Source organism: Balaenoptera physalus, assembly GCF_965194825.1.
Source record: "Balaenoptera physalus genome assembly, chromosome: 1".
Classification (NCBI taxonomy): domain Eukaryota; kingdom Metazoa; phylum Chordata; class Mammalia; order Artiodactyla; family Balaenopteridae; genus Balaenoptera; species Balaenoptera physalus.
In genome coordinates, this window is record NC_138882.1 from 27,649,874 (window position 1) to 27,665,582 (window position 15,709).

The 15,709-nt window shown below is 38.3% G+C and overlaps 1 protein-coding gene across 5 annotated transcripts in view; it reads right to left on the reverse strand.

Annotated features, from left to right (window-relative positions):
• Positions 1 to 15,709, reverse strand: part of DRC8 (dynein regulatory complex subunit 8) — a 129,384-nt gene that overhangs the window by 91,342 nt on the left and 22,333 nt on the right. For 2 of the 5 annotated variants that reach the window (XM_082471154.1, XM_082471152.1), the window contains exon 2: positions 2,517 to 2,587. The exons of 2 other annotated variants lie outside the window; for them this stretch is intronic. In XM_082471154.1, the coding sequence (XP_082327280.1) occupies positions 2,517 to 2,559 (43 nt within the window). In that variant the 5' untranslated portion in view covers positions 2,560 to 2,587. Of the gene's footprint in view, positions 1 to 2,516; positions 2,588 to 10,598; positions 10,717 to 15,709 lie in introns of those variants that run through there. One more of the 5 variants, XM_082471156.1, reaches the window with a different exon arrangement.

Genomic DNA, 15,709 nt, shown 5'->3' on the forward strand with positions numbered 1-15,709 from the left:
CAACAGTTTGACATTGTATTTGTTTTTCAGTAATGGAAACGCTAAGGCTAAAAACTATCTATTATACCAAGTTAAAATCAAACCATACAAAGAAAAAGCCAAAACAATTTAACATTTAATTTCAAAAGAAGAAATTAATGATAATAAATACAGAGGGAGCTGTCTTAACCAAAATATATGTCAAACTGCCTAAGAAAATAGAGAGGTTTTAAACAGTGCAGCTGGTTTTTTTTCTAAAGCTAAGATGTCTGTATACATATTTAAATATTTAACTAGGTACTCAAAACCCCACGTGCAGAAATGAAGAGAAAATAATAAGCCCCAGGAGGAATCCTTACCATGAGAACTGCTTAAAACACAGAACAAAGAAGGTAAAGAAATGCATTCCAGGTTAATTAACTAGAAGTACAAATAATGTTGTTGTTCTATTTGACCCAAGTAATGCCAATACCTTTTCCAGAGACATGCTGTTTAAAAGAAAAAAGAAGTCAAGACCCAATTAAGTTGTTTTTTGGGGAGGAGAAGGAGTTCTAAATGAATTCTTATTTTATAAACGACTTGATCCAAAAACAATATACCACCAAAACACCTGGCTTAAAAATAAGATACCGGTGGGGCTTCCCTGGTGGCGCAGTGGTTGAGGATCTACCTGCCAATGCAGGGGACACGGGTTCGAGCCCTGGTCTGGGAAGATCCCACATGCCACGGAGCAACTAGGCCCATGAGCCACAGCTACTGAGCCTGCGCGTCTGGAGCCTGTGCTCCGCAACAAGAGAGGCCGCGACAGTGAGAAGCCCGCGCACCGCAATGAAGAGTGGCCCCCGCTTGCCGCAACTAGAGAAAGCCCTCGCACAGAAACTAAGACCCAACACAGCCATAAATAAATAAATAATTTTTAAAAAAAATTTAAAAAATAAATAAATAAATAAAATACCGGGGCTTCCCTGGTGGCGCAGTGGTTGAGAATCTGCCTGCCAATGCAGAGGTCACGGGTTCGAGCCCTGGTCTGGGAAGATCCCACATGCAGCGGAGCGACTGGGCCCGTGGGCCACAACCACTGAGCCTGCGCGTCTGGAGCCTGTGCTCTACAACAAGAGAGGCCGCGGCAGTGGGAGGCCCGCGCACAGCGATGAAGAGTGGCCTCTGCTCGTTGCAACTAGAGAAAGCCCTCGCACAGAAACGAAGACCCAACACAGCCAAAAAATAAAAAATATAAATAAATAAATAAATTTATAAAATAAAATACAATACTGTATTCACTCATCATCTAGCTTTATGTTAACACACACTTTCATTTATCAAATATTTATTGATCATCTACCACAAATACATTTTAATTTAAAAGGGAAACAAACAAGCTATAGTAAACTGTAACAGCAGATGTGCTAAAACTCAGCAAAGTATGCAGACAGTACTATAGGAGCACAAAAGTGGCACCCAACTCAGTTTTGAGGGCGGGACTTAGGTAGAGACCAGAAGAAATAGTCAGAAATTGAAATGGAGAGGTGTTAATTCATCCATAACCCTCTCCTCCAAATCTCAACATGCAGTCACAAAGAAATTTAGAATCTCCAGACTCTAAAACCTTGTCTATTTCCTCTGCTGCCACCTAGTCCAAGATACCACCATCATCATCTGCTCTTGCCCTGGTCCAATCTGCCACAGTGCAGGCAAGTGACATCTTAAAAACACAAACTGAACTGTATTATCTCCCTAATTAAAAGGCTTTAATGACTTCCTCTTGCTCTTGGATAGAAGTCAGCACCCCTGACCTGGTCATCTAATAGGTATGGCCTCTGTCTACTTATAAACCTCATTTCACAGTCTTACCGTCTTACCCACCCTCACCTCTCCACTCCAGCTACACTGGCCCTTATATTCAATGCCTCTAATAAGCCATGCTCCTTTATTTATTTGGGCTTTTAAATCTTCAGTTCCTTTAGCTGAAAACAAGTAGGTTTTTCAGTATAGGGAATGCCACACTCAAAGCCCCTGAAGTAAGAAAAAATTAAGTCAGGAGTCCCTCTTCTAGAACTTTTCGAACTTACCCCAAATATCATTAAATGTTATGTAAGTATGGTTCTCTCCTCTACAGTATATAACCTCTAAGAGGGTAAGGCCCAAATATGTTCTATTCTCCAATGTCCAACATAGTGCCTGACACAATAAGTAATGAGTGGTAACATGTATGGAGCTCTTACTACATGTGAAGCTCTCTGCTACATGCTTTACCACCATATGAGGTAGGTTCTACTATACTCCTCACGTGACATGTGAGGAAGTTAGAATAGTATGTACCTAGCCTAAAGCTACCCAGCTCTTAAGTGGCAGAGCTGGAATTTGAACTCATAAACAGTTACTATAGATTTCATGTTCTTAACCACTATGCAATACCATTTATTCAATGAAGCCCAGGATGAGAAAACAATATATGCACAGGCTTAGTACTTTCATTACAGGAACTTTCAAACTGTTCATTACGGTGAAGTATAGAACGCATGGAGGATGGTACCTACCAGACTTGTGATTAGAGAAAAACCTGGAGAAATAAAACATCATAGTCTGCTCTGCTACAGTTGAGACCGTCCTAAGGCAATGGGAAAACATTAAAAGGTTTTAAACAGAGAATACATCACCAGATAACCAGATTTCAACACAGTAAATGAAAATAATTAAAACAATTAAGAGGCTTTTGCAATAATCCAGTAGACGCAGGTAAATGTGTATGTGTCAGGAAATTGAGGGAGTTTCTATTTTATGGCTTGTATTTTCCCTGCCATATCAGTGAAACAGTGAATAGGGTAATGAGGGAATTAGAGATATAAGATCATGAATTGATATAGATGATCCAAACTCTTTTTGAATCAGTTAATGTTTATCAATGTCATGATAGATAACAAAGACTAAAGTACTGCTCTAGATTAAAGGGGACTAAAGAGACATGACACTGAATACAATATGTGATCCTGGACTGAAATCTGTACTAGAAGGGGAAAATGCTATAACAGCCATCACTGACAACTGGGACAACTGACAAAATTGGAATATGGACCACTGAATTAAATTAAAATGGTGTATCTACACCACATTAACAAAACGAAAGACAAAAATTACATGATCATCTTCATACACACAGAAAAAGCATTTGACAAAATTCAACATCCATACGTGATAAAAACTCTCACTGAAGGGGGTATAGAGGTAGCATATCTCAACATAATAAAAACCATTCATGACAAACCCACAGCTAACATCATACTCAACGGCTGAAAGTCTTCCCACTAAATTCTGGAAAAAGACAAGGGTGCCCACTCTCACCACTTCTATTCAACATAGTACTGGAAATCCTAGCCACAGCAGTCAGACAAGAAGAATAAAAGGTATCCAAGTCGAAAGGGAAGAGGTAAAACTGTCACTATTTGCAGATGACAAGATACTCTACACACAGACCCTAAAGTCTCCACACAAAAACTATTAGAACTAATAAATGAATTCAGCAAGGAACAGGATGAAGATTAATAAACAGAAATTTGTTGCATTTCTTTACACGAACAATGAAATACCAGAAAGAAAAAGTAAAAATATAATCCCGTTTAAAATTGTGTCAAAAAAAAAACCCTAGGAATAAACTTAAACAAGGAGGTGAAAGACCTATATGCTGAAAACTATAAAACATTGATAAGGGAAACTGAAAATTATTCAAAGAATGGAAAGATACCACATGCTCTTGGATTAGAAGAATTAATATTGTTAAAATGGCCATACTACACAAAGCAATCTTCAGATTTAATACAATCGCTATCAAAATACCCAAGACATTTTTCACAGAACTAGAACAAATAATCCTAAAATGTATATGGAACCACAAAAGACCCAGAATTGCCACAGCAATCCTGAAGAAAAAGAACAAAGCTGAAGGCATAACCCTTCCAGACCTCAGACAATGCTACAAAGCTACAGTAATCAAAACAGCCTGTTATTGGCACAAAAAGACATACAGATCAATAGAACAGAATAGAGAGCCCAGAAATAAACCCACACACCTACAGTCAATTAATATATGACAAAGAAGGCAATAAAATACAATGGGGAAAATACAATCTCTTCAGCAAGTGGTGTTGGGAAAGCTGGACAGCTGCCTATATATATCAATGAAATTAGAACACTCCCTCACATCATATACAAAAATAAACTCAAAATGGTTTAAAGACCTAAATATAAGATATGACACCATAAAACTCCTAGAAGGGAACACAGGCAAAACATTCTTGGACATAAATCTTAGTAATATTTTCTTCTCAGTCTCCCAAGGCAAAAGAAATAGAAGCGAAAATAAACAAATGGGACCTAATCAAACTTAAAAGCTTTTGCACAAGGAAACCATCAACAAAACAAAAAGACAACCTATGGACTGGGAGAAAATATTTGCAAACAAAGTGATCGACAAGGGGAATATCCAAAAATACAAACAGTTTGTACAACTCACTATCAAAAAAACAAACAACCCAATCAAAAAATGGGCAGACGATCTAAAAAGACATTTCTCCAAAGAAGACATACAGATGGCCAACAGGCACGTGAAAAGATGCTCAACATCACTAATTATTAAAGAAATGCAAATCAAAACCACAATGAGGTATCACCTCACACTGGTCACAATGGCTATCATCAAAAAGTCTACAGATAATAAATGCTAGAGAGGGTATGAAGGAAAGGGAATCCTCCTACACTGTTGGTGGGAATGTAAATTGGTGCAGCCACTATGGGAAACAGTATGCAGGTTCCTTAAAAAACTAAAAATAGAATCACACACACACAAACACACACAGGAATATTACTCAGCCATAAAAAAGAATGCCTAGAGACTATTATACTAAGTGAAGTCAGTCAGACAGAGAAAGATAAATATTATATAATATCACTTATATGTGGAATCGAAAAAGTCATACAAATGAATCTATATATAAAACAGAAACAGACTCACAGGCATAGAAAACAAACTAATGATTACCAAAGGGGAAAGAGAAGGGGGGAGGAATAAATTAGGAGTATGGGATTAACAGATACAAACTACTATACATAAAATAGATAAGCAACAAGGATTTATTGTATAGAACAGGGTACTATATTCAATATCTTGTAATAACCTACAATGAAAAATAATCTGAATATATATATATATATATAAAACTGAATTACTGCTGTACACCTGAAACTAACACAATATTGTGAATACTTCAATTTTTTTAAAAAAGTGTATCTAAGTTCAACTTCATTGAGATTTTACATAAGAGATTATCTTTTTTCTTATGAAATACATATAAAAGCATTAAGGAATAAAGTAACACAATTGTATGTAACATACTCTCAAATGTTTCAAGCAAAAAATACATATATTATAGATACATAATATGTATTTTTAGTATATGTATATGATAAGGAGAGTGATAAAAATGTGACAAAATGTTGAAATTAGTTAATTTGGGTAAAGGGAATGTGGGAATATCTATACTATTCTTATAATTTTTCTGTAAATTTGAAATTATTTCACAGAATTATTATACAAAATTATTTTTAAAAATAATCAGTGCTGAATAAGAAGGTAGTTCAAGAATAAAATATCTGAATTTAAGATGTCAGAGGTGGCACAATTCTAGATGATGCAATATACAGTTTGGCCATGAGAGTGGGCAGCTGAAGTATAATGGAGATTAAAAAGTCACTGAAACTGAAGTCACATTTGAAACAGTTTCCCTCTCATTTCATTATTATTGCACAGTTTCTATGAAATTTCATTTACTGATTTCACCTGAAGTTTTTTAATCTCTAAATTCCCTTTCACTCTTCTTTTGAAGCTTTTAGTACTTATACTATTTTATAATGTTGTTACCAATGCAAATCTACCAACCAATTAAAGAGGTACATAGCTCCTCTTCCTCATTACTAATGAAGATCTTAAAAGAATTTCAAATCCCCATCTCTTTGACATCCTATTAGACATACTACCACTTTTCAGATTTATTACCTTGGGTCCTACTCAGAAGTATTTAATCTATGTGGTAATATCAAATTGAATACAAATGTTAGTATTTCAGCTACTATATCAAAGTTGGTAAAAATCATGGCACATCACCCCCTACCATCAACTGTGCCAGGTATCCCTAAGTCCTAAATCTCTCTGATTTAAAGTAAACTTCCAGTCTTCCGCAGGGATGGAAGGGAAGTTATCAGCTGGTTACTCCAAGGGATGACAGATCCAACCATTTGCCTTATGACTTTCATCCAAACCTCCCAAATTTAGCCTTACTCCACACACAGGCCATCAGAGACGGCTGCTGCCTCCAATCCTAAGCCCTTCCAGGATTTTACAGCTCCACTTGGTTTGTTTCTTTTAGGCTCCCTCCTCTATAGGCTTACGTTTATTTTCTTTGGTTCTGCTAAGTTAGTGGCCACTCATCCATCAATTTAATAATTTATTACCTCTTGAGTAATGTCTTTTTACAAACCCCTATTATCTCCTCTCCTGTTCTCTTTATCTTTGTAAGTCTATGCCTTTTTTTTTTCCTTTACTGTCATTCTAGTGGGGTTTCAGAAAGGGTAAAAATAAAGGGGTGCTCAATCATCATGCTGAAGTGGAAGTGCCATTCTAGCTGTTTAAATGATGAGGTTGGATGAAATATGTAATTTCCAATCTGAGTGCCTCTGCAAATGTAATGAGGGTAACTCTGAGCTATTTTCAATATTTTTAGAAGGTTAACAGAAAAATACATTTACCCATAATAAGACCATGCAGGGTGACATTAAACTTCTTTACTCAATGTGTTACTCCTGGTTTATTCATTCCTTCAACAAATATTTACAGGCTGACTACTACCTCCTACAATTGTTCTAAATTCCAGGGATTAAACAGTAAGTGAAATAAAGTCTCTGACTTCATGGAGTTTTCACTATAAAAGGACAGACAAACAATAAGCAAAAAGATGTATCTTACCCTGATCATAAGCTGACTGATAATTATGTATCTTTGATTAAACATTTTTAAAAGAAAATAATGTAAGTAGTACAAAAGAATCACAACAAGGTACTCACAGAATTTAGAAATTAGATTATCTTCTGTAACTCCTAAGTATTATAACTAGTAAGAACCAACAAAGACAAGATTGAATGAAATCATTTTTCCAAAGGGGATAGAGGGTGGGGATCAAAGCTGTGTCAAAAGATTCTTGACACAAGGCATTCATTGAATATTCACTGCAGCATTATTTATAGCACAGAAAATTTGGAAACAATGTAAACATCCAACAGTCAGGGAAAGCTTAAATATATTTCATAAATATAATGAATGCCAGGTATTAAAAATAATGTTTGAGAAATACTTATGACATGAAAAAGTGCTTATAATAGTAAGTGGAAAAGCTGGACATAAAACTATATACAAGGTAATCTCAAATCTGTAAAACAAAAAAAATACAAATCTGCCTAGAAAAAACCTGGAAGGAAATATATTAAAATGGCAAATTTTACTCTAGATTCTAGATCAATGGTTTTTTAATAGCATCCTCATCCTACGGTAACTTGTTAGAAATGCAAATTCTCGGGCCCCCAATCCCACCTCAGCCGTCCAAGACTTAACTGGTTCAGAAACTCTGGGAATGGCGCCCAGCAGCTATGGTTTAACTAGCCCAGGTGATGCTGATGTAAACTGAAGTTTGAGAACTACTGCTCTAGATAATGAGATCAGGGGCCAATTTTCCCTTCCTTTTATATAAAATTCCCCTTGATTTCTCTATATGGGGTATAGAGGCTAAGAGCACTGGCTTTGGAGTCCTTGCTTCAACACTTAGCTAAGTGGCCTTGGTCACATTGCTTTACCTGTCTTTCAACACTAAATATTTCAGTCCACTCTATCCTGCTTTACATGGTTTCTGACAAGAAGCCTAGGTAAGGTGTTTTTTTTTCTGGCTTCTTTCAGGATTTTCTTGTTATCTTTGGTTTTCTGCAGTTTGAATACAATATACCAAGGCATAGCTTTTTGCTATTTATTCTGATGGTGTTCCCTTAGCTTCCTGGATCTGGTTTGGTGTCTGTCATTAATTTTGGAAAATTCTTGGCCATTATTACTTCAAATATTTCTTGTGCTCCATTCTTTGATTCCTTTCCTTCTGGTAATTCCAATTATGTGTATTTTATACCTTTTTTAATTGTCCCAGTTCTTGGATGCTCTGGGTTTTGCTTTGGCTTTTCATTTTTTTTCCCTGCATTTCAGTTTGGGAAGTTTCTATTGACATCATTTTCAAGCTCAATGATTCTTTCCTCAACCATGCTGAATCTACTGATAGGCCCATCAAAGGCATTCTTCATTTCCATTACACTGCATTTGGTCTCTAACATTTCCTTCTCTTTCTTAGAGTTTTCATCTCTCTGCTTACAATACTCATCTGTTCTTGCATTTTGTCTACTTTTTCCATTACAGCCCTTAACATATCAGTCATAGCTCTTAAATTTTTTATCTGATAATTCCAAAATCTGTATAATATATCTGAGTCTGGTTCTGATGTTTGCTTTCTCTTCAGGTTGTTTTTCTTGCCTTTTAGCACGCCTTGTAACTTTTGGTTAAAAACCACACGTGATGAATCAGGTAATAGGAACTGAGACAGAAGATCATTAGTGTGAGGCTTTATGTCAATTTTACTAGGAATAGGGTGTGTTTAATGTTTGCTGTAGCTGTAGGTGCCAGATTCCTGAGAATTCCTCCTTAAACACAGTTTGCATCTCACACATCTTTCAGTTGTAATCCAGTGTTATTGTACTGTAGCCCTGTTGATGTGGTGATAAGCTGTAAGTGAAGAAAAGCATTCTATAGTCTCATGATTAAATTTCAGTTTTTTAATGGACCCGGGTCTCTGAATTGTGACCTTCACAAGTGTTTTTTAGCTTATCCCCATCCTCTTAGATGAGACAGGAAGGCTACAGGGCACTGGAGTTGGTTAAATAAAGATAGGTAAGACAAAGCTTTGGTAAGGTCTTTTCCTCCTGGAGAGCAGATCTTTGCTATGAAGAATGTTCTGGAGACTTCAAAATGGTTAGTTTCTTCCTCCTCCTTGCTAGAGCAACAAGGAGGTCTTTCTTGACACTTTACCAGATAGCCTTGTGGGATTCCTGGAAGTAAAACCCAAGGAAGTGTGAGGGACCTCCCAAGACTGTAGGCTCCCAAAAGTTTCTCATTTACACAGACTCCACACAGCCATCAGCTATTCACCAAAATTACGAAGTATTTCTTCCAGTTTATGGCAACAGGGGTGATGACTTCCAAGCTCTTACCTGTTGGAGCTGAAACTGGAATTCCACTTTACCATCCAAGCCCTTGTTATTTGTAGAGAGGGGATAAAAGAGGTATCTCCCACATAGGTTTGTTGGAAGGATTAAATAACATAATTCACGTAAAATATTTAGCCCAGTGCCTACTTCAAAGTGCTCATTAGACTGAGAACTCTTTGAACTGAAGTTTAAAGAAACTAAGTGACATGCCCAAGTAAAATCTGAAAAAAAGCAGTATCCAAATTCAAGCCCAGGTCTTAGGCTGCAAATTTATTGCTACATTTTACTTATTTTTTTAAATGAATTTATTTATTTTTGGCTGCCTCGGGTCTTCACTGCTGCACGCAGGCTTTCTCTAGTTGTGGCGAACCGGGGCTACTCTTTGTTGCAGTGCATGGGCTTCTCATTGCAGTGGATTCTCTTGTTGTGGAGCACGGGCTCTAGGCGCGCGGGTTTCAGTAGTTGTGGCATGCAGGCTCCGTAGTTGTGGCTCGCGGGCTCTAGAGCGCAGGCTCAGTAGTTGTGGCACATGGGCTTAGTTGCTCCACGGCATGTGGGACCTTCCCGGACCAGGGCTCAAACCCGTGTCCCCTGCATTGGCAGGCAGATTTTTAACCACTGTGCCACCAGAGAAGTCCTAATGCTACATTTTTAAAATAAGTTATTTTATTACACTCTTAATACCTAAAAAAATCCATACTAGAGGTTTACAAAGCATTGTCAAGTATTGGACTTGGTAAATATGTTTTCACAAATGGGTAAGAATAATTTATAATTTGCATTCAGATTTTAAAATATAAAAATAGTTGCTAAGTGGGTCTTAAAATTTTGTAGAAATGACATTAGTATGAGACTCTTTAAAAATAAATGCCCCTGGAAAAATCTGACCACCCTGATATCATCTTCTTCTGTTTTCTCCTGTCATTCTTACACATTTACACACATAATTTTTATATGGTTTTAAATGGCTACAATCCAATACATAACAATTTACTTTGTATCCCCATTTGTCAGACAAGTAGATTTTATCAATGTCTCCAAATTTATAAAAAACTTTAAATAATACAAATTTCCAAAGTGGCTTCCAAAAACAATGACAATTTTTTTTTTGGATGAAGCATTTCCATTTGACTTTTTTTAAGTATGGTAAAATAGACATAACAAAAAATTAACCATCTTAACCATTTTAACCATCTTAACCATTCAGTAGCATTAAGGATATTCACACTGTTGTGCAAACAATCTCTAGAACTCTTATCTTGCAAATCTGAACACTATACCTGAAACCTAGCAGGACCCTGTGGAGCTCCTGGGCATGGAAGCCTTTCTGTGTTCCCCATTTCTTGTTTGTAGGGAACAGACTCCAGCCTCCATGACCTTTCCTGAGTCCCAAAGGGCAGATTCAAACAGTTGCTAATCAGGGGAGGGGATGCAGAGACAAGGGAGGAGCAGTCAAGAAACAATAGTGCAGCCTTGGGACAGGGTCCTGGTTCCCCTTCAAGGGATACACATAACCATACAGTAAGTCCCCTACATATGAACCTTCAAGTTGCAAACTTTCAAAGATGCGAATGTGCACTCCATCAACATCAGGCATGAGTGAAATTGCAGCTTGCCCTCTGTCTCCTATTGTTGACGATCCTTCAGCTCTACCATCTTCCACCTCCACTCCCTCCTCCAGTCAGTAACTCTTCTTGTCTGTTCACTCGATGCCAGCACCTGTATGTCAGCTGTTTTACTGTACTACTGTACATTTCAATGTACTGTACCGTCAGGTTAAAAATGTCTTCATTTTTCATATTTGTTTGCTTTTTATATATTTGTGTGGAAAGTATTATGAACCTATTACAGTACAGTACTATGTAGCCAATTGTGTTAGTTGGGTACCTAGGCTAACTTTGTTGGACTTACAAATTGGACATACAAACGCTCTCTCAGGATAGAACTTGTTTGTATGTAGGGGACTTACTGTATCTTTAAGCTCTTCTGCAGAACTAAAACCACCACCAAATGGAAGATGTTCCAGAGAGAGGGTCACAGTTTGATAACCTCAAGAAGCTTATCAGGAGACCACCTGAGGCCAGATTAAAGGAATGCAGGCCCTGCACACACCCTGATCATTATTAGCAACCCACCCTTGAACCACTGCTATAAAACTCCTCACCAAATCCCACCGGGTTGGGACACACAGTTTTTCAGGGCACAAGCCAGCTGTATCCCCCTTTGCCTGGCAAAGCAATAAAGCTATTCTTTGCCAAGACAGAGAACTTCACCCAGTTCTCTGTCTCCAAGATTTGATTCAGCACCAGTGCACAGAGGCCGAGTTTTCGGCATCAAATTTGGCACCCAACATGGGGCTGACTTGCGGACAGCCCCATGGGGGTCCCCTGGTTGGATCGGACACTCCAAGGTTTTCTCCACATCAGCCTCTTTCAAGAGAGCAAAGGATTGGAGAATTCCTTTAAAGGCCAGATCACCTGGGACCCTTGCCTAGAAAGGCCGAGCCCCAGTCATACCCATTCCACCATCCCGGCAGCTGGAACTCCCAGGCAGGAGCAGATGGAGGAAGAGGGACCATCCCAGCAGCTGCTGAGGCCATCTTCATCTCAAGAACATTCCTCTCTTCTTCCTGCCCATGACGGCCTGAATGTTCTACTCTAAGGAATTATCTTGGGGAAGGAGAAAAGTAGTGTCTGGGACGTCGTGATACCTCAGCCAGCATGTGGTACGTCCCCTGGCATGCAGTCCGAGGCCCCTATGGCCCTGTCCATTTAGAGGAACCTTGGTTCCCATTTGGGGGATTTTTTTATTCTGGGAAATCCCATTTGGAAGGCACACTGCTTGGACAGAGGTCACAGGCTAAGTTGGGACTTGGAAGCCAATTTGAGCCTTGTGTTATTTGGTTTTTAGTTTCTGTTTGGTTTTTGGTTTCTTTGGTTCGAGGCTTCTGTTGCTGGCAAGGATTTTGGTTTGTTCTTAGTCCACACATGAGTGTTCTATCAGTCAAACATGGGAAGCGCTTCTTCTTAAATTCCATCTGATAGCCCCCTGGGGAAAATCCTGGCAGACTGGTCGACCTATAGTTATAAACCTATGACTAAGAAAAAGGAATGAGGTTCTATTGTAATTCTGTTTGGGCAACATACATTCTTGAAAATGAGGAAAGGTGGTCTTTGAATGGTAGCCTAAATTACCATACTATCGTCCAGCTAGAGTTGTTTTGTCACAGGAACGAAAAGACAGGAGGAATTTTGTATGTTCAAACATTCATGCAGCTACATAATAAAGAAAGTGAACAGTAAGGTAATAGGAGAATGGTACAAAGAGAAAAGAAAATAATTTTGTCCTAGAGCTGGTTGTTTCTGAATGGGGAAAAAAATAAGGGACAAAATAATATGGATGCAGAATGTGATGGAAAGTGTGTGAAAAAGGGACACTGAGAAGAGTTGTGCATGATCAGGATTTTCTAACATTGGATTAAATCTATTTGGGTAAATGGATTTTGCTGGGAGTGGGCTGGGGCAAGAACGGATTTGGTTTCTCCCTCCAAAGTTTTCTGGGAATATTTTGATAACAGCTTATGAGTTTCTTTGCCTTTAAGTGATCTGTATTTGCCTTTGAAATCTTTTCACTTTGGTTAAGTAAATAAGTATTGTTTGGCAGATTCTAAAAGTTCTTCTGACCTCCAGCCAACTTAGGTGCTTCAGAGGAACCTTGAGGCATCTCAGAGAAATACTAAATTAACATGTTAAATTACATGGGAAGCACTGTCAAGTGAGTAATTCCTAAAAATGTAGTATGTCCTGGTAAAATTTTATCAGTCATTATTCTAGTTATTTGTAAATGTTGTATGTCACAGCAATAACTAAGTTTCTTTTGTCAATCACTGTGACTAAATGTTTAACCATGACTTTTTAAGTCTTTCTGTGATTTATAGACAGTTATTATTACACTCTGATACTTTTGCAAAGTGCTTCATCTTCAAGAGGATTTATGTGAAGGACCCTTTTGACAAATACAGGTCTCTGATAAATTTCACATCACACTGCTGAACTGGGTCTACTGCTAAAAGCACATGTACAATGCTTGTGTAACAACTGGGTATAAACGATAAAGTGTATGGTCTACAAAGTGTTTCCTCATTAACATACCTCTGAGCTTATTCACGATACCTGATCAGTTCTCCCCCAATGTGGACTACCTAGGCAAATATAAAGGAGGCATAGCACCAAGGGACATCATCTACACCCAGAGCAAACAGCTGAATCACTCCAGCATCAAGGGACAAATATTTTGATCCTCAATGTTTTCTATTGAAAGACTTGCAATCAAAAGAGGAAATGATGAAAGAAAAAATATCTGTATGTATTGAGGTATGGGGAAGTCACTCTGGCTTCTACATGGTTTAAGTTTAAAAAGTGGCCTATTTTGTGGCCCTTTGGACATGCATTGTACATCTGCTCTGGCCACTGAGGAAGAGAATACATTTGAAGGTCAAAATGGAATAACTATGGTTCAGATATCCAAGGTAAAACTAAGTGACCATTGTGGAAGTTCCAGTTGTCACTCCTCCTACTTCTAACTGGGTCTGCTGCACCAAAATGGTGGACCAAGGAAATGAGATCTTAAGCAATACAAGACTCGGATCCAGGACTTGGAACTCAAATATTTTTAATTTGGTAGCCATTCCGCAAAATTTAGGCAGGACTACACCCCATTTCAGCAGTAACCCCATTCCCTGAAAGATCTGGGGAAAGATAAAACTGAAAAGGGGGATTAAAACTGAATCCCCCCTAAAACAAAGTTCATCTGCCAAGTTTATGACTGTTTCTATCCAAAATGATTATTCCTTTTCTTGTCCAGCATCTGTTCTCAAGATTGAAGAGTATCAAAGAAAAGGGGGGAGAGAAACCAAGCAGGACTCTGTGGGGCTCCTGGGCACAGAAGCCTTTCTGTGTCCCCCATTTCTTGTTCATAGGGAATAGACTCCAGCCTCCACAACCTTCCCAGAGGCCCAAAGGACAGATTTGAACAGTTGCTAATCAGGGAAGGGAGGGGATGCAGAGACAAGGGAGGAGCAGTCAAGAAACAATGGTGCAGCAGGGTCTTGGTTCCTCCTCAAGGGATACACATAACATCTTTGAGCTCTTTACAGAACTAAATCCCCCAATAAATGGAAGATGTTAGCATTCTTCATTCTAGATTAAAGGAACCAGAGAAGTTCTTCAAGAGAACACCTGAGGCCAGATTAAAGGAACCACAGAAACTCATCAGATCACCTAAGGCCAGATTAAAGGAGTGCAGGCCCTTCACACACCCTAATCCTTATCAGCAACCCTAATCTTGAACCACTGCTATAAAACTCCTCACCAAATCCTCCTGGGGAAGGACACAGAGTTTTGAGGGGCACAAGCCCGCTGTGTCCCCATTTGCCTTGCAAAGCAACAAAGCTATTCTTTTCTACTTTGTCCAAAACTCTGTCTCCGAGATTCAATTTGGCACTGGTGTACAAAGGCCGAGTTTTTGGCATCATACCCATTAAACAACAACCTCCCTTTTATCCTTCCCCTGGCAACCACCATTCTACTATGAATTTGAATACTCTAGATACCTCATAGAAGTGGAATCATAAAGTATATTTGTCTTTTTGTGACTGGATAAGTTCACTCAGCAAAATGTCCTCAAATACGCATGAACATATACATCCATGCAGTGTATATGTCAGAATTTCTTTCCTTTCTAAGGCTGAATAATATTTAGTTTTATGTATATGCCACACTTTCTTTATCCATTCATCCACTGATGGACACTTGAGTTGCTTCCACCTTTCAGCGATTGTTAATAATGCTGCTATGAACACAAGTGTACAAATATCTGTTCAAGTTCCTGCTTTCAATTATTTGGGGTATATACCCAGAAGTGGATTTGCTGGATCATATGGCAATGCAATTTCTAATTTTTTGAGGAACCACCATACTATTTTCCACAGCAGCTGCACCATTTTACTTTTTACATTCCCAGTTAAATGTCCACAAGCGCTTCAATTCCTCTACATCCTCACTAATACATTATTTTGTTGTTGCTGTTGTTTTTTTATAGTAGCCATCATAACGGGTATGTCCATTTGATGTTTTAAATTATAAATCTTCTTGACAAATTTTTATAGGTTAGTACAAATAAATTTCAGTCCAATTTTTCTCCAAACTTTTCTTTTTTTTTTTTTTTGGTTGCGTCACACAGCTCGCAGGATCTTAATTCCCTGACCAGGGATCGAACCCAGGATGCCAGCAGTGGAAGCACAGAGTCCTAACCCCTGGACCACCAGGGAATTTCCTCTCCAAACTTACTAATTCAGAATTAGAGGAAGCAAATTAGGTTTCTATAAGTTAGT